Here is a 23,776-nt window from a genome sequence, read left to right as displayed (position 1 = left end):
CCGCTGGTTATACGCTGTACCGGCAGGCTGGGACACTATCAACATACAGCTGGTTATATGATGTACCGGCAGGCTGGGACACTATCAACATACAGCTGGTTATATGATGTACCGGCAGGCTGGGACACTATCAACATACAGCTGGTTATATGATGTACCTGCAGGCTGGGACACTTTCAACATACAGCTGGTTATACGCTGTACCGGCAGGCTGGGACACTATCAACATACAGCTGGTTATATGATGTACCGGCAGGCTGGGACACTATCAACATACAGCTGGTTATATGATGGACACACTATCAACATACAGCTGGTTATAGGCTGGGACACTTTCAACATACCTGGTTATACAGGCTGGGACACTATCAACATACAGCTGGTTATATGATGTACCGGCAGGCTGGGACACTATCAACATACAGCTGGTTATATGATGTACCGGCAGGCTGGGACACTATCAACATACAGCTGGTTATATGATTTACCGGCAGGCTGGGACACTGTCAACATACAGCTGGTTATATGATGTACCGGCAGGCTGGGACACTATCAACATACAGCTGGTTATATGATGTACCGGCAGGCTGGGACACTATCAACATACAGCTGGTTATATGATGTACTGGCAGGCTGGGTCACTATCAACATACAGCTGGTTATATGATGTACTGGCAGGCTGGGTCACTATCAACATACAGCTGGTTATATGATGTACCGGCAGGCTGGGTCACTATCAACATACAGCTGGTTATATGATGTACTGGCAGGCTGGGACACTATCAACATACAGCTGGTTATACGCTGTACCGGCAGGCTGGGACACTATCAACATACAGCTGGTTATATGATGTACCGGCAGGCTGGGACACTATCAACATACAGCTGGTTATATGATGTACCGGCAGGCTGGGACACTATCAACATACAGCTGGTTATACGCTGTACCGGCAGGCTGGGACACTATCAACATACAGCTGGTTATATGATGTACCGGCAGGATAGAACAGCGGTGTCTGGTAAGACAAGGGGCGGTGGACTATGTGTTTTTGTAAATAACAGCTGGTGCACGATATCTAAGGAAGTCTCAAGTTATTGCTCGCTTGAGGTAGAGTATCTCATGATAAGCTGTAGACCACACTATCTACCTTGAGAGATTTCATCTGTATTTTTCGTAGCTGTTTTACATACCACCACAGTCAGAGGCTGACACTAAGACAGCATTGAATTCCGCCATAAGAAAACAAGAAAACATTCACCCAGAGGCGGCGCTCCAAGTAGCTGTACCATCTTTACTCCACACACAGAGATGCATACAAAGCTCTCCCTCTCCCTCCCATTTGGCAAATCTGACCATAATTATATCCTCCTGATTCCTGCTTACAAGCAAAAATGAGAGCAGGAAGCACCAGTGATTAGATCAATAAAAAAAGTGGTCAGATGAAGCAGATGCTAAACTACAGGACTGTTTTGCTATCACAGACTGGAACATGTTCTGGGATTCCTCCAATGGCATTGAGGAGTACACCACATCAGTCACTGGCTTTATCAATAAGTGCATCGATGACGTCATTCCCACAGTGACCGTACGTACATACCCCAATCAGAAGCCATGGATTACAGGCAACATCCGCACTGAGCTAAAGGCTAGAGCTACCGCTTTCAAGGAGTGGGACTCTAACCTGGAAGCTTATAAGAAATCACGCTATGCCCTCCGATGAACCATCAAACAGGCAAAGTATCAATACAGGACTAAGATCGAATCATACACTGGCTCTGACGCTTATCGGATGTGGCAGGGCTTGCAAACCATTACAGACTATAAAGGGTAGCACGGCCGAGAGCTGCCCAATGACACGAGCCTACCAGAAGAGCTAAATTACTTCTATGCTCTCTTCGAGGCAAATAACACTGAAACATGCATGAGAGCACCAGCTGTTCCGGCCGACTGTGTGATCACGCTCTCCGCACCCGTTGTGAGTAAGACCTTTAAACAGGTCAAGATTCACAAGACCGCAGGGCCAGACGGATTGGCAGGGCGTGTAGTGCGAGCATGTGCTAACCAACTGGCAAGTGTCTTCACTGACATTTTCAAACTCTCCCTGTCCGAGTCTGTAATACCAACATGTTTAAAATAGATCACCGTAGTCCCTGCCCAAGAACACTAAGGTGACCTGCCTAAATGACTACCGACCTGTAGCACTCACGTCTGTAGCCATGAAGTGCTTTGAAGGGCTGGTATTGGCTCACATCAACACCATCATCCCAGAAACCCTAGAAACCCACTCCAATTTGCATACCGTCCCAACAGATCCACAGATGATGCAATCTCTATTGCACTCCACACGGCCCTTTCCCACCTGGACAAAAGGAACACCTATGTGAGAATGCTATTCATTGACTACAGCTCAGCGTTCAACACCATAGTGCCTTCGAAGCTCATCAATAAGCTAAGGACCCTGTGACTAAACACCTCCCTCTGCACCTGGATCCTGGACTTCCTGATGGGACGCCCCCCAGGTGGTAATTGTAGGTAACAACACGCCCCAGGTGGTAAGGGTAGGATCCGCCACGCTGATCCTAAACACAGGGGCCCCTCAGGGGTGCATGCTCAGCCCCCTCTTGTACAACCTGTTCACTCATGACTGCTCGGCCAGGCACAACTCCCACACCATCATTAAGTTTTCCAACGACACAACAGTGGTAGGCCTGATCACCGATAACGACGAGACAGCCTATAGGGAGGAGGTCAGAGACCTGGCCATGTGGTGCCAGGACAATAACCTCTCCCTCAACGTGATCAAGGCAAAGGAGATGATTGTGGAGTACAGGAAAAGGAGGACCGAGCAAGCCCTGTTCTCATCGATGGGGCTGCAGTGGAGCAGGTTGACAGCTTCAAGTTCCTGGGTGTCCACATCACCAACAAACTAGAATGGTCCAAACACACCAAGACAGTCGTGAAGAAGGAACGACAAAACCTATTTCCCCTCAGGAGACTGAAAAGATTTGGCATGGGTCCTCAGATCCTCAAAAGGTTCTACAGCTGCACCATCAAGAGCATCCTGACCGGTTGCATCACTGCCTGGTATGGAAACTGCTCGGCCTCCGACCGCAAGGCACTACAGAGGGTAGTGCGCATGGCCCAGTACATCACTGTGGCCAAGCTTCCTGCCATCCAGGACCTCTATACCAGGCGGTGTCAGAGGAAGGCCCTAAAAATGGTCAAAGACTCCAGCGACACTAATCATAGACTGTTCTCTCTGCTACTGCATGGCAAGCGGTACTAGGTCCAAGAGGCTTCTAAACAGCTTCTACCCTCAAGCCATAAGACTCCTGAACACCCCCCCCCCCCTCTATTACACTGCCGCAGCTCTCTGTTGTTATCATCTATATATAGTCACTTTAATAACTCTACCTTCATGTACATATTACCTCAACTAACCGGTGCCCCTGCACATTGACTCTCTACCTGTACCCGTAGAGCATGGCGCTTGTGATGCCAGAATTGTTGGTTCAATTCCCGGAGCTACCCACGCGTAAAATGTAAGTCGCTTTGGTTAAAAGCTTCTGTTGAATGGTATGTATTATATAATTAGGGTCTGAATGTGTTTGTTCGTGTGGGTACAACTGTGTATGTGCGTAAACAGATCATTTACCTGTAAAACTGTAAACTCCATTCAGCCGTATGGTAACTGAGGAGGGAGTGAGGGAGTCGGAGGAGGGAGGAGCGACAGAGGGAGGAGTAACGCTGGCAGGAGGAGAGGAAAAAGAGGAGGAAGAAGAGGGGGAGAAGGAGTCAGAGGAGGGGGGATGGCGTTCGGGAGACATGGAAAGGTCAGGGAAGAGAGAGTTGGAAAGAGAGGTGGATAGAACATTGACAGGAGGAGGAGAGGGAGAGAGAGAAGAGGTAGAGAGGGATGAAGAAGAGGAAGAAGAAGGGGGAAAGGTGAGATCAGACGGGTAAGGGACAGAGAAGGAGAAAATAGTGGGAGGAGAGCTGGCAGGTAGGGACCCGGAGACAGACGAGCCAGACCCAGACGTTGTTGACATAAGAGTGGGGAAAGAATCAGGAGAGAGAGAGGAAGAGGGGGAGTCAGAGGTTGGAGAAGAGGAGGGTAGATAGAAAGAGGTAGGGAAGAGGTTGTTTGAATCATCTGTCAGGTCTTGGATAAAGGAGAAGACGTGAAGGAATATGGAGAGGTAGTAAGAGCAGAGGAGTAGACAGGAAGAAAGACAGTGGCACAGTGGCATACAGGATGTGTAGCCAAAAAGCAAAGGAGTGAAGCATGAGGTGGATGGTGTTGGTGATAAAGAGAAATAAACAGAAAAGAAATGTGAAGAAAATCAGAAAAGAAAGTAAAAGTTGTAGTAAGAAAATACACAACAACAGAAGTAAACAATGATGAAGCAGACAGAAGAAACATATACATCCTGCCCTGGACAAGCTGCTGTCAACCACCTCTCTCTCTCTCTCTCTCTCTCTCTCTCTCTCTCTCTCTCTCTCTCTCTCTCTCTCTCTCTCTCTCTCTCCCTCTCTCTCTGGTCAGTACCTTGCACCAGCAGCGTGTACTCTCCCTGCATCTTCCCGATTCCGTTGTCAGCCTGACAGAGGTACACCCCGTTGTCTGATTTGTTGAGCATCTCAAAGAGCAGGAAACTACCATCCACCTTGGCCATCAGAGGGAGCTCTCCATCCTTCTTCTGCCACACGTACGAGGTGGGCCTGAGATACAGACACACACACAGACACACAAAAATAGAAAAAGAACAAGAATGTGAAGAGAAAATATATTTGATTTCAAAATAGAATGTGTGTAACATACAGTGCATGCTGCAGAACTAGAAGAAGTAGAACTGTACAGGAATATTATTGTAATATAAAGCATATAGCTGCAGAACTAGAAGAAGTAGAACTGTACAGGAATGTTATTGTAATATAAAGCATATAGCTGCAGAACTAGAAGAAGTAGAACTGTACAGGAATGTTATTGTAATATAAAGCATATAGCTGTAGAACTAGAAGAAGTAGAACTGTACAGGAATGTTATTGTAATATAAAGCATATAGCTGCAGAACTAGAAGAAGTATAACTGTCCAGGAATGTTATTGTAATATAAAGCATATAGCTGCAGAACTAGAAGAAGTAGAACTGTACAGGAATGTTATTGTAATATAAAGCATATAGCTGCAGAACTAGATTTGTTCATGTGATTCATACATTTTAGGGACATATGAATATTACGTGAGTTCATCTTTCTGTCATTACAGTATGTATTTACTGGTGTGTATTTACTGTATGTAGTGTATTTACTGTATGTATTTACTGTATGTATCTACTGTATGTATGTAGTGCATGTATTTACTGTATGTATCTACTGTATGTATTTACTGTATGTATTTACTGTATGCATTTACTGTATGTAGTGTATTTACTGTATGTATTTACTGTATGTATCTACTGTATGTATCTACTGTATGTACTTACTGTATGTAGTGTATTTACTGTATGTAGTGTATTTACTGTATGTAGTGTATTTACTGTATGTATTTACTGTATGTAGTGTATTTACTGTATGTATTTACTGTATGTAGTGCATTTACTGTATGTATTTACTGTATGTAGTGCATTTACTGTATGTATTTACTGCATGTAGTGAATGTATTTACTGTATGTATCTACTGTATGTATCTACTGTATGTATTTACTGTATGTAGTGTACGTAGTGTATTTACTGTATGTATTTACTGTATGTAGTGTATTTACTGTATGTATTTACTGAATGTAGTGTACGTAGTGTATCTACTGTATGTATTTACTGTATGTAGTGTACGTAGTGTATCTACTGTATGTATTTACTGTATGTAGTGTACGTAGTGTATCTACTGTATGTATTTACTGTATGTAGTGTACGTAGTGTATTTAGTGTATGTATTTACTGTATGTAGTGTATTTACTGTATGTATTTACTGCATGTAGTGTATGTATTTACTGTATATATGGTATGTATTTACTGTATTTACTGTGTGTATCTACTGTATGTATCAACTGTATGTATTTACTGTATTTACTGTATGTATTTACTGTGTGTATGTAGTGTATGCATTTACTGTATGTGTATGTATTTATTGTATTTATTGTATTTACTGTATGTATTTCATGTATTTCATGTATTTACTGTATTTACTATTTACTGTATTTCATGTATTTACTGTATGTATTTATTGTATTTCATGTATTTACTGTATGTATTTACTGTATGTATTTACTGTGTGTATGTAGTGTATTTACTGTATGTATTTACTGTGTGTATGTAGTGTATTTACTGTATGTATTTACTGTGTGTATGCAGTGTATTTACTGTATGTATTTATTGTATTTATTGTATTTATTGTATTTACTGTATGTATTTATTGTATTTATTGTATTTACTGTATGTATTTACTGTGTGTATGCAGTGTATTTACTGTATGTATTTATTGTATTTATTGTATTTACTGTATGTATTTACTGTGTGTATGCAGTGTATTTACTGTATGTATTTATTGTATTTATTGTATTTATTGTATTTACTGTATGTATTTATTGTATTTATTGTATTTATTGTATTTACTGTATGTATTTATTGTATGTATTTATTGTATTTATTGTATTTACTGTATGTATTTACTGTGTGTATGTAGTGTATTTACTGTATGTATTTATTGTATTTATTGTATTTACTTATTGTATTTATTGTATTTATTGTATTTACTGTATGTATTTATTGTATTTACTGTATGTATTTATTGTATTTATTGTATTTATTGTATTTATTGTATTTCATGTATTTACTGTATTTATTGTATTTATTGTATTTATTGTATTTATTGTATTTACTGTATGTATTTACTGTATTGTATGTATTTATGGTATTTATTGTATTTATTGTATTTCATGTATTTACTGTATGTATTTATTGTATTTATTGTATTTATTGTATTTACTGTATGTATTTATTGTATTTATTGTATTTATTGTATTTCATGTATTTACTGTATGTATTTATTGTATTTATTGTATTTATTGTATTTATTGTATTTACTGTATGTATTTACTGTATTTCATGTATTTACTGTATGTATTTACTGTATGTATTTACTCTATTTATGTACTGTATGTACACTGCCGTTCAACAGTTTGGGTTCCCGTAGAAATACATGAAATTAGTTGCAAAATGAATTAGAAATATAGTCAAGACATTGACAAGGTTATAAATCATGATTTTTAATGAAATAATTTTTGTGTCCTTCAAACTTTCCTTTCGTCAAAGAATCCTCCATTTGCAGCAATTATACAGCCTTGCAGACCTTTGGCATTCTAGTTGTCAATTGGTTGAGGTTATCTGAAGAGATTTCAACCCCATGCTTTCTGAAGCACCTCCCACAAGTTTGGATTGGCTTGATGGGCACTTCTTAAGTACCATACGGTCAAGCTGCTCCCACAACAGCTCAATAGGGTTGAGATCCGGTGACTGTGCTGGCCACTCCATTATAGACAGAATACCAGCTGACTGCTTCTTCCCTAAATAGTTATTGCATAGTTTGGAGCTGTGCTTTGGGTCATTGTCCTGTTGTAGGAGGAAATTGGCTCCAATTAAGCACTGTCCACAGGGTATGGCATGGAGCTGCAAAATGGAGTGATAGCCTTCCTTCTTCAAGATTCCTTTTACCCTGTACAAATCCCCCACTTTACCACCACCAAAGCACCCCCAGACCATCACATTGCCTCCACCAGACCATCACATTGCCTCCCCCAGACCATCACATTGCCTCCCCCAGACCATCACATTGCCTCCCCCAGACCATCACATTGCCTCCACCAGACCATCACATTGCCTCCCCCAGACCATCACATTGCCTCCACCAGACCACCACATTGCCTCCCCCAGACCATCACATTGCCTCCCCCAGACCATCATATTGCCTCCCCCAGACCATCACATTGCCTCCCCCAGACCATCACATTGCCTCCCCCTCCCCCAGACCATCACATTGCCTCCCCCAGACCATCACATTGCCTCCCCCAGACCATCACATTGCCTCCCCCAGACCATCACATTGACCTCCCCTCAGACCATCACACTGCCTCCCCCAGACCATCACATTGCCTCCCCAGACCATCACATTGCCTCCCCAGACCATCACATTGCCTCCCCCAGACCATCACATTGCCTCCCCAGACCATCACATTGCCTCCACCAGACCATCACATTGCCTCCCCCAGACCATCACATTGCTGCTCCCCCAGACCATCACATTGCCTCCACCAGACCATCACATTGCCTCCCCCAGACCATCACATTGCCTCCACCAGACCATCACCTCCCCCAGACCATCACACTGCCTCCCCAGACCATCACATTGCCTCCCCAGACCATCACATTGCCTCCCCCAGACCATCACATTGCCTCCACCAGACCATCACATTGCCTCCACCAGACCATCCCCCCCCAGACCATCACATTGCCTCCACCAGACCATCACATTGCCTCCCCCAGACCATCACATTGCCTCCCCCAGACCATCACATTGCCTCCCCCAGACCATCACATTGCCTCCACCAGACCATCACATTGCCTCCCCCAGACCATCACATTGCCTCCACCAGACCACCACATTGCCTCCCCCAGACCATCACATTGCCTCCCCAGACCATCACATTGCCTCCCCAGACCATCACATTGCCTCCCCCAGACCATCACATTGCCTCCCCCAGACCATCACATTGCCTCCCCCAGACCATCACATTGCCTCCCCCAGACCATCACATTGCCTCCCCCAGACCATCACATTGCCTCCACCAGACCATCACATTGCCTCCCCAGACCATCCCCTCCAGACCATCACATTGCCTCCCCCCCAGACCATCACATTGCCTCCCCCAGACCATCACATTGCCTCCACCAGACCATCACATTGCCTCCCCAGACCATCACATTGCCTCCCCCAGACCATCACATTGCCTCCCCCAGACCATCACATTGCCTCCAGACCATACCATCACATTCCACCAGACCATCCCCCCCAGACCATCACACTGACCATCACATTGCCTCCACCCCATCACAGACCATCACATTGCCTCCCCAGACCAGACCATCACATTGCCTCCCCCAGACCATCACATTGCCTCCACCAGACCATCACATTGCCTCCCCCAGACCATCACACTGCCTCCACCAGACCATCACATTGCCTCCCCCAGACCATCACACTGCCACCCCAGACCATCACATTGCCTCCACCAGACCATCACATTGCCTCCCCAGACCATCACATTGCCTCCACCAGACCATCACATTGCCTCCCCAGACCATCACATTGCCTCCCCCAGACCATCACATTGCCTCCCCCAGACCATCACATTGCCTCCCCCAGACCATCACATTGCCTCCCCCAGACCATCACATTGCCTCCCCCAGACCAGACCCCCAGACCATCACACTGCCAGACCATTGCCTCCCCCAGACCATCACATTGCCTCCACCAGACCATCATATTGCCTCCCCCAGACCATCACATTGCCTCCCCAGACCATCAGACCATCACATTGCCTCCACCAGACCATCACATTGCCTGCCCCCAGACCATCAACCCCAGACCATCACATTGCCTCCCCCAGACCATCACATTGCTATAGTCACATAGATATAGTCAGTAACATGGTGATAGATATAGTCAGTAACATGGTGATAGATATAGTCAGTAACATGGTGATAGATATAGTCAGTAACATGGTGATAGATATAGTCAGTAACATGGTGATAGATATAGTCAGTAACATGGTGATAGATATAGTCAGTAACATGGTGATAGATATAGTCAGTAACATGGTGATAGATATAGTCAGTGACATGGTGATAGATGGTGATATATAGTCAGTAACATGGTGATAGATATAGTCAGTAACATGGTGATAGATATGGTGAGTCAGTAACATGGTGATAGATATAGTCAGTAACATGGTGATAGATATAGTCAGTGATATAGTCAGGGTGATGGGGTGAGTAACATGGTGATATAGTCAGTAACATGGTGATAGATATAGTCAGTAACATGGTGATAGATATAGTCAGTAACATGGTGATAGATATAGTCAGTAACATGGTGATAGATATAGTCAGTAACATGGTGATAGATATAGTCAGTAACATGGTGATAGATATAGTCAGTAACATGGTGATAGATATAGTCAGTAACATGGTGATAGATATAGTCAGTAACATGGTGATAGATATAGTCAGTAACATGGTGATAGATATAGTCAGTAACATGGTGATAGATATAGTCAGTAACATGGTGATAGATATAGTCAGTAACATGGTGATAGATATAGTCAGTAACATGGTGATATATATAGTCAGTAACATGGTGATAGATATAGTCAGTAACATGGTGATAGATATAGTCAGTAACATGGTGATAGATATAGTCAGTAACATGGTGATAGATATATAGTCAGTAACATGGTGATAGATATAGTCAGTAACATGGTGATAGATATAGTCAGTAACATGGTGATAGATATAGTCAGTAACATGTAACATGGTGATAGATATAGTCAGTAACATGGTGATAGATATAGTCAGTAACATGGTGATATATATAGTCAGTAACATGGTGATAGATATAGTCAGTAACATGGTGATAGATATAGTCAGTAACATGGTGATAGATATAGTCAGTAACATGGTGATAGATATAGTCAGTCAGTAACATGGTGATAGATATAGTCAGTAACATGGTGATAGATATAGTCAGTAACATGGTGATAGATATAGTCAGTAACATGGTGATAGATATAGTCAGTAACATGGTGATAGATATAGTCAGTAACATGGTGATAGATATAGTCAGTAACATGGTGATAGATATAGTCAGTAACATGGTGATAGATATAGTCAGTAACATGGTGATAGATATAGTCAGTAACATGGTGATAGATATAGTCAGTAACATGGTGATAGATATAGTCAGTAACATGGTGATAGATATAGTCAGTAACATGGTGATAGATATAGTCAGTAACATAACATGGTGGTGATAGATATAGTCAGTAACATGGTGATAGATATAGTCAGTGATGGGGATAGATATAGTCAGTATGGTGATAGATATATAGTCAGTAACATGGTGATAGATATAGTCAGTCAGTAACATGGTGATAGATATAGTCAGTCAGTAACATGGTGATAGATATAGTCAGTAACATGGTGATAGATATAGTCAGTAACATGGTGATAGATATAGTCAGTAACATGGTGATAGATATAGTCAGTAATAGATATAGTCAGTAACATGGTGATAGATATAGTCAGTAACATGGTGATAGATATAGTCAGTAACATGGTGATAGATATAGTCAGTAACATGGTGATAGATATAGTCAGTAACATGGTGATAGATATAGTCAGTGATGGGGTGATATATATATAGTCAGTAACATGGTGATAGATATAGTCAGTAACATGGTGATAGATATAGTCAGTAACATGGTGATAGATATAGTCAGTAACATGGTGATAGATATAGTCAGTAACATGGTGATAGATATAGTCAGTAACATGGTGATATATATAGTCAGTAACATGGTGATAGATATAGTCAGTAACATGGTGATAGATATAGTCAGTAACATGGTGATAGATATAGTCAGTAACATGGTGATAGATATAGTCAGTAACATGGTGATAGATATAGTCAGTAACATGGTGATAGATATAGTCAGTAACATGGTGATAGATATAGTCAGTAACATGGTGATAGATATATAGTCAGTGATGGGGTGATATATATATAGTCAGTAACATGGTGATAGATATAGTCAGTAACATGGTGATATATATAGTCAGTAACATGGTGATATATATAGTCAGTAACATGGTGATAGATATAGTCAGTAACATGGTGATATATATAGTCAGTAACATGGTGATAGATATAGTCAGTAACATGGTGATAGATATAGTCAGTAACATGGTGATAGATATAGTCAGTAACATGGTGATAGATATAGTCAGTAACATGGTGATAGATATAGTCAGTAACATGGTGATAGATATAGTCAGTAACATGGTGATAGATATAGTCAGTAACATGGTGATAGATATAGTCAGTAACATGGTGATAGATATAGTCAGTAACATGGTGATAGATATAGTCAGTAACATGGTGATAGATATAGTCAGTAACATGGTGATAGATATAGTCAGTGATGGGGTGATAGATATAGTCAGTAACATGGTGATAGATATAGTCAGTAACATGGTGATAGATATAGTCAGTAACATGGTGATAGATATAGTCAGTAACATGGTGATAGATATAGTCAGTAACATGGTGATAGATATAGTCAGTAACATGGTGATAGATATAGTCAGTAACATGGTGATATAGTCATATAGTATAGTCAGTAACATGGTGATAGATAACATGGTGATATAGATATAGTCAGTAACATGGTGATATATATAGTCAGTAACATGGTGATAGATATAGTCATGTGATACATGGTGATAGATATAGTCAGTAACATGGTGATAGATATAGTCAGTAACATGGTGATATATATATAGTCAGTAACATGGTGATAGATATAGTCAGTAACATGGTGATAGATATAGTCAGTAACATGGTGATAGATATAGTCAGTAACATGGTGATAGATATAGTCAGTAACATGGTGATAGATATAGTCAGTAACATGGTGATAGATATAGTCAGTAACATGGTGATAGATATAGTCAGTAACATGGTGATAGATATAGTCAGTAACATGGTGATAGATATAGTCAGTAACATGGTGATAGATATAGTCAGTAACATGGTGATAGATATAGTCAGTAACATGGTGATAGATATAGTCAGTAACATGGTGATAGATATAGTCAGTAACATGGTGATAGATATAGTCAGTAACATGGTGATAGATATAGTCAGTAACATGGTGATAGATATAGTCAGTAACATGGTGATAGATATAGTCAGTAACATGGTGATAGATATAGTCAGTAACATGGTGATAGATATAGTCAGTAACATGGTGATAGATATAGTCAGTAACATGGTGATAGATATAGTCAGTGAAGATATGGTGATAGATATAGTCAGTAACATGGTGATAGATATAGTCAGTAACATGGTGATAGATATAGTCAGTAACATGGTGATAGATATAGTCAGTAATAGATATAGTCAGTAACATGGTGATAGATATAGTCAGTAACATGGTGATAGATATAGTCAGTAATAGATATAGTCATGGTGATAGATATAGTCAGTGACATGGTGATAGATATAGTCATAACATGGTGATAGATATAGTCAGTAACATGGTGATAGATATAGTCAGTAACATGGTGATATATATAGTCAGTATGGTGAGTATAGTCAGTAACATGGTGATAGATATAGTCAGTGATGGGGTGATAGATATAGTCAGTAACATGGTGATAGATATAGTCATAACATGGTGATAGATATAGTCAGTGATGGGGTGATAGATATAGTCAGTAACATGGTGATAGATATAGTCAGTAACATGGTGACAGTGGTGATAGATATAGTCAGTAACATGGTGATAGATATAGTCAGTAACATGGTGATAGATATAGTCAGTAACATGGTGATAGATATAGTCAGTAACAGTGGTGATAGATATAGTCAGTAACATGGTGATAGATATAGTCAGTAACATGGTGATAGATATAGTCAGTAACATGGTGATAGATATAGTCAGTAACATGGTGATAGATATAGTCAGTAGTGATAGATATAGTCAGTAACATGGTGATAGATATAGTCAGATGGTGATAGATATAGTCAGTGACATGGTGATAGATATAGTCAGTAACATGGTGATAGATATAGTCAGTAACATGGTGATAGATATAGTCAGTAACATGGTGATAGATATAGTCAGTAACATGGTGATAGATATAGTCAGTGATGGGGTGATAGATATATAGTCAGTAACATGGTGATAGATATAGTCAGTAACATGGTGATAACATGGTGATAGATATAGTCAGTAACATGGTGATAGATATAGTCAGTAACATGGTGATAGATATAGTCAGTAACATGGTGATAGATATAGTCAGTAACATGGTGATAGATATAGTCAGTAACATGGTGATGGTGGTGATAGATATAGTCAGTAACATGGTGATAGATATAGTCAGTAACATGGTGATAGATATAGTCAGTGATGGGGTGATAGATATAGTCAGTGGGTGATAGATATAGTCAGTAACATGGTGATATATAGTCATGATGGGGTGATAGATATAGTCAGTAACATGGTGATAGATATAGTCAGTAACATGGTGATAGGTGATAGATATAGTCAGTAACATGGTGATAGATATAGTCAGTAACATGGTGATAGATATAGTCAGTAACATGGTGATAGATATAGTCAGTAACATGGTGATAGATATAGTCAGTAACATGGTGATAGATATAGTCAGTAACATGGTGATAGATATAGTCAGTAACATGGTGATAGATATAGTCAGTAACATGGTGATAGATATAGTCAGTAACATGGTGATAGATATAGTCAGTAACATGGTGATAGATATAGTCAGTAACATGGTGATAGATATAGTCAGTAACATGGTGATAGATATAGTAGAACATGGTGATAGATATAGTCAGTAACATGGTGATATATATATATGGGTGATATATATATAGTCAGTAACATGGTGATAGATATAGTCAGTAACATGGTGATAGTGATAGTAATATGGTGATAGAGTCAGTAACATGGTGATAGATATAGTCAGTAACATGGTGATAGATATAGTCAGTAACATGGTGATAGATATAGTCAGTAACATGGTGATAGATATAGTCAGTAACATGGTGATAGATATAGTCAGTAACATGGTGATAGATATAGTCAGTAACATGGTGATAGATATAGTCAGTAACATGGTGATAGATATAGTCAGTAACATGGTGATAGATATAGTCAGTAACATGGTGATAGATATAGTCAGTAACATGGTGATAGATATAGTCAGTAACATGGTGATAGATATAGTCAGTAACATGGTGATGATAGATATAGTCAGTAACATGGTGATAGATATAGTCAGTAACATGGTGATAGATATAGTCAGTAACATGGTGATAGATATAGTCAGTAACATGGTGATAGATATAGTCAGTAACATGGTGATAGATATAGTCAGTAACATGGTGATAGATATAGATATAGTCAGTAACATGGTGATAGATATAGTCAGTAACATGGTGATAGATATAGTCAGTAACATGGTGATAGATATAGTCAGTAACATGGTGATAGATATAGTCATATGGTGATAGATATAGTAACATGGTGATAGATATAGTCAGTAACATGGTGATAGATATAGTCAGTAACATGGTGATAGATATAGTCAGTAACATGGTGATAGATATAGTCAGTAACATGGTGATAGATATAGTCAGTAACATGGTGATAGATATAGTCAGTAACATGGTGATAACATGGTGATAGATATAGTCAGTAACATGGTGATAGATATAGTCAGTAACATGGTGATAGATATAGTCAGTAACATGGTGATAGATATAGTCAGTAACATGGTGATAGATATAGTCAGTAACATGGTGATAGATAGTCAGTAACATGTGATAGATATAGTCAGTAACATGGTGATAGATATAGTCAGTAACATGGTGATAGATATAGTCAGTAACATGGTGATAGATATAGTCAGTAACATAACATGGGTGATAGATATAGTCAGTAACATGGTGATAGATATAGTCAGTAACATGGTGATAGATATAGTCAGTAACATGGTGATAGATATAGTCAGTAACATGGTGATAGATATAGTCAGTAACATGGTGATGATACATGGTGATAGATATAGTCAGTAACATGGTGATAGATATAGTCAGTAACATGGTGATAGATATAGTCAGTAACATGGTGATAGATATAGTCAGTAACATGGTGATAGATATAGTCAGTAACATGGTGATAGATATAGTCAGTAACATGGTGATAGATATAGTCAGTAACATGGTGATAGATATAGTCAGTAACATGGTGATAGATATAGTCAGTAACATGGTGATAGATATAGTCAGTAACATGGTGATAGATATAGTCAGTAACATGGTGATAGATATAGTCAGTAACATGGTGATAGATATAGTCAGTAACATGGTGATAGATATAGTCAGTAACATGGTGATAGATATAGTCAGTAACATGGTGATAGATATAGTCAGTAACATGGTGATAGATATAGTCAGTAACATGGTGATAGATATAGTCAGTAACATGGTGATAGATATAGTCAGTAACATGGTGATAGATATAGTCAGTAACATGGTGATAGATATAGTCAGTAACATGGTGATAGATATAGTCAGTAACATGGTGATAGATATAGTCAGTAACATGGTGATAGATATAGTCAGTAACATGGTGATAGATATAGTCAGTAACATGGTGATAGATATAGTCAGTAACATGGTGATAGATATAGTCAGTAACATGGTGATAGATATAGTCAGTAACATGGTGATAGATATAGTCAGTAACATGGTGATAGATATAGTCAGTAACATGGTGATAGATATAGTCAGTAATGGGGTGATAGATATAGTCAGTAACATGGTGATAGATATAGTCAGTAACATGGTGATAGATATAGTCAGTAACATGGTGATAGATATAGTCAGTAACATGGTGATAGATATAGTCAGTAACATGGTGATAGATATAGTCAGTAACATGGTGATAGATATAGTCAGTAACATGGTGATAGATATAGTCAGTAACATGGTGATAGATATAGTCAGTCATGGTGATACATGGTGATAGATATAGTCAGTAACATGGTGATAGATATAGTCAGTAACATGGTGATAGATATAGTCAGTAACATGGTGATAGATATAGTCAGTAACATGGTGATAGATATAGTCAGTAACATGGTGATAGATATAGTCAGTGGGTGATAGATATAGTCAGTAACATGGTGATAGATATAGTCAGTAACATGGTGATAGATATAGTCAGTAACATGGTGATATATATAGTCAGTAACATGGTGATAGATATAGTCAGTAACATGGGGTGATAGATATAGTCAGTAACATGGTGATAGATATAGTCAGTAACATGGTGATAGATATAGTCAGTGAACATGGTGATAGATATAGTCAGTAACATGGTGATAGATATAGTCAGTAACATGGGGGTGATAGATATAGTCAGTAACATGGTGATAGATATAGTCAGTAACATGGTGATAGATATAGTCAGTAACATGGTGATAGATATAGTCAGTAACATGGTGATAGATATAGTCAGTAACATGGTGATAGATATAGTCAGTAACATGGTGATAGATATAGTCAGTAACATGGTGATAGATATAGTCAGTAACATGGTGATAGATATAGTCAGTAACATGGTGATAGATATAGTCAGTAACATGGTGATAGATATAGTCAGTAACATGGTGATAGATATAGTCAGTAACATGGTGATAGATATAGTCAGTAACATGGTGATAGATATAGTCAGTAACATGGTGATAGATATAGTCAGTAACATGGTGATAGATATAGTCAGTAACATAGATATAGTCAGTAACATGGTGATAGATATAGTCAGTAACATGGTGATAGATATAGTCAGTGACATGGTGATAGATATAGTCAGTAACATGGTGATAGATATAGTCAGTAACATGGTGATAGATATAGTCAGTAACATGGTGATAGACATAGTCAGTGACATGGTGATAGATATAGTCAGTAACATGGTGATAGATATAGTCAGTAACATGGTGATAGATATAGTCAGTAACATGGTGATAGATATAGTCAGTAACATGGTGATAGATATAGTCAGTAACATGGTGATAGATATAGTCAGTGGGTGATAGATATAGTCAGTAACATGGTGATAGATATAGTCAGTAACATGGTGATAGATATAGTCAGTAACATGGTGATAGATATAGTCAGTAACATGGTGATAGATATAGTCAGTAACATGGTGATAGATATAGTCAGTAACATGGTGATAGATATAGTCAGTAACATGGTGATAGATATAGTCAGTAACATGGTGATAGATATAGTCAGTAACATGGTGATAGATATAGTCAGTAACATGGTGATAGATATAGTCAGTAACATGGTGATAGATATAGTCAGTAGTGATAGATATAGTCAGTAACATGGTGATAGATATAGTCAGTAACATGGTGATAGATATAGTCAGTAACATGGTGATAGATATAGTCAGTAACATGGTGATAGATATAGTCAGTAACATGGTGATGATATATAGTCAGATATAGTCAGTAACATGGTGATAGATATAGTCAGTAACATGGTGATAGATATAGTCAGTAACATGGTGATAGATATAGTCAGTGATGGTGATAGATATAGTCAGTAACATGGTGATAGATATAGTCAGTAACATGGTGATAGATATAGTCAGTAACATGGGGTGATAGATATAGTCAGTAACATGGTGATAGATATAGTCAGTAACATGGTGATAGATATAGTCAGTAACATGGTGATAGATATAGTCAGTAACATGGTGATATATATAGTCAGTAACATGGTGATAGATATAGTCAGTAACATGGTGATAGATATAGTCAGTGATGGTGAGATATATAGTCAGTAACATGGTGATAGATATAGTCAGTAACATGGTGATAGATATAGTCAGTAACATGGTGATAGATATAGTCAGTATGGTGATAGATATAGTCAGTAACATGGTGATAGATATAGTCAGTAACATGGTGATAGATATAGTCAGTAACATGGTGATAGATATAGTCAGTAACATGGTGATAGATATAGTCAGTGATGGTGATATATATAGTCAGTAACATGGTGATAGATATAGTCAGTAACATGGTGATAGATATAGTCAGTAACATGGTGATAGATATAGTCAGTAACATGGTGATAGATATAGTCAGTAACATGGTGATAGATATAGTCAGTAACATGGTGATAGATATATAGTCAGTAACATGGTGATAGATATAGTCAGTAACATGGTGATATATATATAGTCAGTAACATGGTGATAGATATAGTCAGTAACATGGTGATAGATATAGTCAGTAACATGGTGTCAGTAACATGGTGATAGATATAGTCAGTAACATGGTGATAGATATAGTCAGTAACATGGTGATAGATATAGTCAGTAACATGGTGATAGATATAGTCAGTAACATGGTGATAGATATAGTCAGTGACATGGTGATAGATATAGTCAGTGACATGGTGATAGATATAGTCAGTAACATGGTGATAGATATAGTCAGTAACATGGTGATAGATATAGTCAGTAACATGGTGATAGATATAGTCAGTAACATGGTGATAGATATAGTCAGTAACATGGTGATAGATATAGTCAGTAACATGGTGATAGATATAGTCAGTAACATGGTGATAGATATCAGTAACATGGTGATAGATATAGTCAGTAACATGGTGATAGATATAGTCAGTAACATGGTGATAGATATAGTCAGTAACATGGTGATAGATATAGTCAGTAACATGGTGATAGATATAGTCAGTAACATGGTGATAGATATAGTCAGTAACATGGTGATAGATATAGTCAGTAACATGGTGATAGATATAGTCAGTAACATGGTGATAGATATAGTCAGTAACATGGTGATAGATATAGTCAGTAACATGGTGATAGATATAGTCAGTAACATGGTGATAGATATAGTCAGTAACATGGTGATAGATATAGTCAGTAACATGGTGATAGATATAGTCAGTAACATGGTGATAGATATAGTCAGTAACATGGTGATAGATATAGTCAGTGAACATGGTATATATATAGTCAGTAACATGGTGATAGATATAGTCAGTAACATGGTGATAGATATAGTCAGTAACATGGTGATAGATATAGTCAGTAACATGGTGATAGATATAGTCAGTAACATGGTGATAGATATAGTCAGTAACATGGTGATAGATATAGTCAGTAACATGGTGATAGATATAGTCAGTAACATGGTGATAGATATAGTCAGTAACATGGTGATAGATATAGTCAGTAACATGGTGATAGATATAGTCAGTGATGGGGTGATATATATATAGTCAGTAACATGGTGATAGAGATAGTCAGTAACATGGTGATATATATAGTCAGTAACATGGTGATAGATATAGTCAGTAACATGGTGATAGATATAGTCAGTAACATGGTGATAGATATAGTCAGTAACATGGTGATAGATATAGTCAGTAACATGGTGATAGATATAGTCAGTAACAACATGGTGATAGATATAGTCAGTAACATGGTGATAGATATAGTCAGTAACATGGTGATAGATATAGTCAGTAACATGGTGATAGATATAGTCAGTAACATGGTGATAGATATAGTCAGTAACATGGTGATAGATATAGTCAGTAACATGGTGATAGATATAGTCAGTAACATGGTGATAGATATAGTCAGTAACATGGTGATAGATATAGTCAGTAACATGGTGATAGATATAGTCAGTAACATGGTGATAGATATAGTCAGTAACATGGTGATAGATATAGTCAGTAACATGGTGATAGATATAGTCAGTAACATGGTGATAGATATAGTCAGTAACATGGTGATAGATATAGTCAGTAACATGGTGATAGATATAGTCAGTAACATGGTGATAGATATAGTCAGTAACATGGTGATAGATATAGTCAGTAACATGGTGATAGGGTGATGGTGATAGATATAGTCAGTAACATGGTGATAGATATAGTCAGTAACATGGTGATAGATATAGTCAGTAACATGGTGATAGATATAGTCAGTAACATGGTGATAGATATAGTCAGTAACATGGTGATAGATATAGTCAGTAACATGGTGATAGATATAGTCAGTAACATGGTGATAGATATAGTCAGTAACATGGTGATAGATATAGTCAGTAACATAAGATATACATGGTGATAGATATAGTCAGTAACATGGTGATAGATATAGTCAGTAACATGGTGATAGATATAGTCAGTAACATGGTGATAGATATAGTCAGTAACATGGTGATAGATATAGTCAGTAACATGGTGATAGATATAGTCAGTAACATGGTGATAGATATAGTCAGTAACATGGTGATAGATATAGTCAGTAACATGGTGATAGATATAGTCAGTAACAGGTGATAGATATAGTCAGTAACATGGTGATAGATATAGTCAGTAACATGGTGATAGATATAGTCAGTAACATGGTGATAGATATAGTCAGTAACATGGTGATAGATATAGTCAGTAACATGGTGATAGATATAGTCAGTGACATGGTGATAGATATAGTCAGTAACAACATGGTGATATATATAGTCAGTAACATGGTGATAGATATAGTCAGTAATGGGGATATAGTCAGTAACATGATATAGTCAGTAACATGGTGATAGATATAGTCAGTAACATGGTGATAGATATAGTCAGTAACATGGTGATAGATATAGTCAGTAACATGGGTGATAGATATAGTCAGTAACATGGTGATATATATAGTCATGTAACATGGTAGATATAGTCAGTATGGGGTGATAGTCAGTAACATGGTGATAGATATAGTCAGTAACATGGTGATAGATAGTCAGTAACATGGTGATAGATATAGACATGGGGGTGATAGATATAGTCAGTAACATGGTGATAGATATAGTCAGTAACATGGTGATAGATATAGTCAGTAACATGGTGATAGATATAGTCAGTAACATGGTGATAGATATAGTCAGTAACATGTCAGTGATAGATATAGTCAGTAACATGGTGATAGATATAGTCAGTAATGGGGTGATAGATATAGTCAGTAACATGGTGATAGATCAGTAACATGGTGATAGATATAGTCAGTAACATGGTGATAGATATATAGAACATCAGTAACATGGTGATAGATATAGTCAGTAACATGGTGATAGATATAGTCAGTAACATGGTGATAGATATAGTCAGTAACATGGTGATAGATATAGTCAGTAACATGGTGATATATATAGTCAGTAACATGGTGATAGATATAGTCAGTAACATGGTGATAGATATAGTCAGTAACATGGTGATAGATATAGTCAGTAACATGGTGATAGATATAGTCAGTAACATGGTGATAGATATAGTCAGTAACATGGTGATAGATATAGTAGTAACATGGTGATAGTATAGTCAGTAACATGGTGATAGATATAGTCAGTCAGTAACATGGTGATAGATATAGTCAGTAACATGGTGATAGATATAGTCAGTAACATGGTGATAGATATAGTCAGTAACATGGTGATAGATATAGTCAGTAACATGGTGATAGATATAGTCAGTAACATGGTGATAGATATAGTCAGTAACATGGTGATATATATAGTCAGTAACATGGTGATAGATATATCAGTAACATGGTGAGATATAGTCAGTAACATGGTGATAGATATAGTCAGTAACATGGTGATAGATATAGTCAGTAACATGGTGATAGATATAGTCAGTAACATGGTGATAGATATAGTCAGTGAACATGGTGATAGATATAGTCAGTAACATGGATATAGTCAGTGATGGGGTGATAGATATAGTCAGTAACATGGTGATAGATATAGTCAGTAACATGGTGATAGATATAGTCAGTAACATGGTGATAGATATAGTCAGTAACATGGTGATAGATATAGTCAGTAACATGGTGATAGATATAGTCAGTAACATGGTGATAGATATAGTCAGTAGTCAGAACATGGTGATAGATATAGTCAGTAACATGGGGTGATATATATAGTCAGTAACATGGTGATAGATATAGTCAGTAACATGGTGATAGATATAGTCAGTAACATGGTGATAGATATAGTCAGTAACATGGTGATAGATATAGTCAGTAACATGGTGATAGATATAGTCAGTAACATGGTGATAGATATAGTCAGTAACATGGTGATAGATATAGTCAGTAACATGGTGATAGATATAGTCAGTAACATGGTGATAGATATAGTCAGTAACATGGTGATAGATATAGTCAGTAACATGGTGATAGATATAGTCAGTAACATGGTGATAGATATAGTCAGTAACATGTGATACATGGTGATAGATATAGTCAGTAACATGGTGATAGATATAGTCAGTAACATGGTGATAGATATAGTCAGTAACATGGTGATAGATATAGTCAGTAACATGGTGATAGATATAGTCAGTAACATGGTGATAGATAGTCAGTGATGGGGAGTCAGTAACATGATGATATAGGTGATATAGATATAGTCAGTAACATGGTGATAGATATAGTCAGTAACATGGTGATAGATATAGTCAGTAACATGGTGATAGATATAGTCAGTAACATGGTGATAGATATAGTCAGTAACATGGTGATAGATATAGTCAGTAACATGGTGATAGATATAGTCAGTAACATGGTGATAGATATAGTCAGTAACATGGTGATAGATATAGTCAGTAACATGGTGATAGATATAGTCAGTAACATGGTGATAGATATAGTCAGTAACATGGTGATAGATATAGTCAGTAACATGGTGATAGATATAGTCAGTAACATGGTGATAGATATAGTCAGTAACATGGTGATAGATATAGTCAGTAACATGGTGATAGATATAGTCAGTAACATGGTGATAGATATAGTCAGTAA

General features: G+C 37.9%; 1 protein-coding gene across 4 annotated transcripts in view; it reads right to left on the bottom strand.

The window, feature by feature from the left end:
• Positions 1 to 23,776, bottom strand: part of LOC124009957 (cell adhesion molecule 3-like) — a 155,130-nt gene that overhangs the window by 8,358 nt on the left and 122,996 nt on the right. For 2 of the 4 annotated variants that reach the window (XM_046322221.1, XM_046322222.1), the window contains 2 exons: positions 4,551 to 4,723; positions 3,657 to 4,163 (listed from right to left, as the gene is read on the bottom strand). In XM_046322221.1, the coding sequence (XP_046178177.1) occupies positions 3,657 to 4,163; positions 4,551 to 4,723 (680 nt within the window). The remainder of the gene's footprint in view (positions 1 to 3,656; positions 4,164 to 4,550; positions 4,724 to 23,776) is intronic. The other 2 variants (XM_046322223.1, XM_046322224.1) reach the window with 1 other exon arrangement.

Source organism: Oncorhynchus gorbuscha, linkage group LG22, assembly GCF_021184085.1.
Source record: "Oncorhynchus gorbuscha isolate QuinsamMale2020 ecotype Even-year linkage group LG22, OgorEven_v1.0, whole genome shotgun sequence".
NCBI lineage: Eukaryota > Metazoa > Chordata > Actinopteri > Salmoniformes > Salmonidae > Oncorhynchus > Oncorhynchus gorbuscha.
This window is presented reverse-complemented; position numbering and strand designations above follow the sequence as displayed.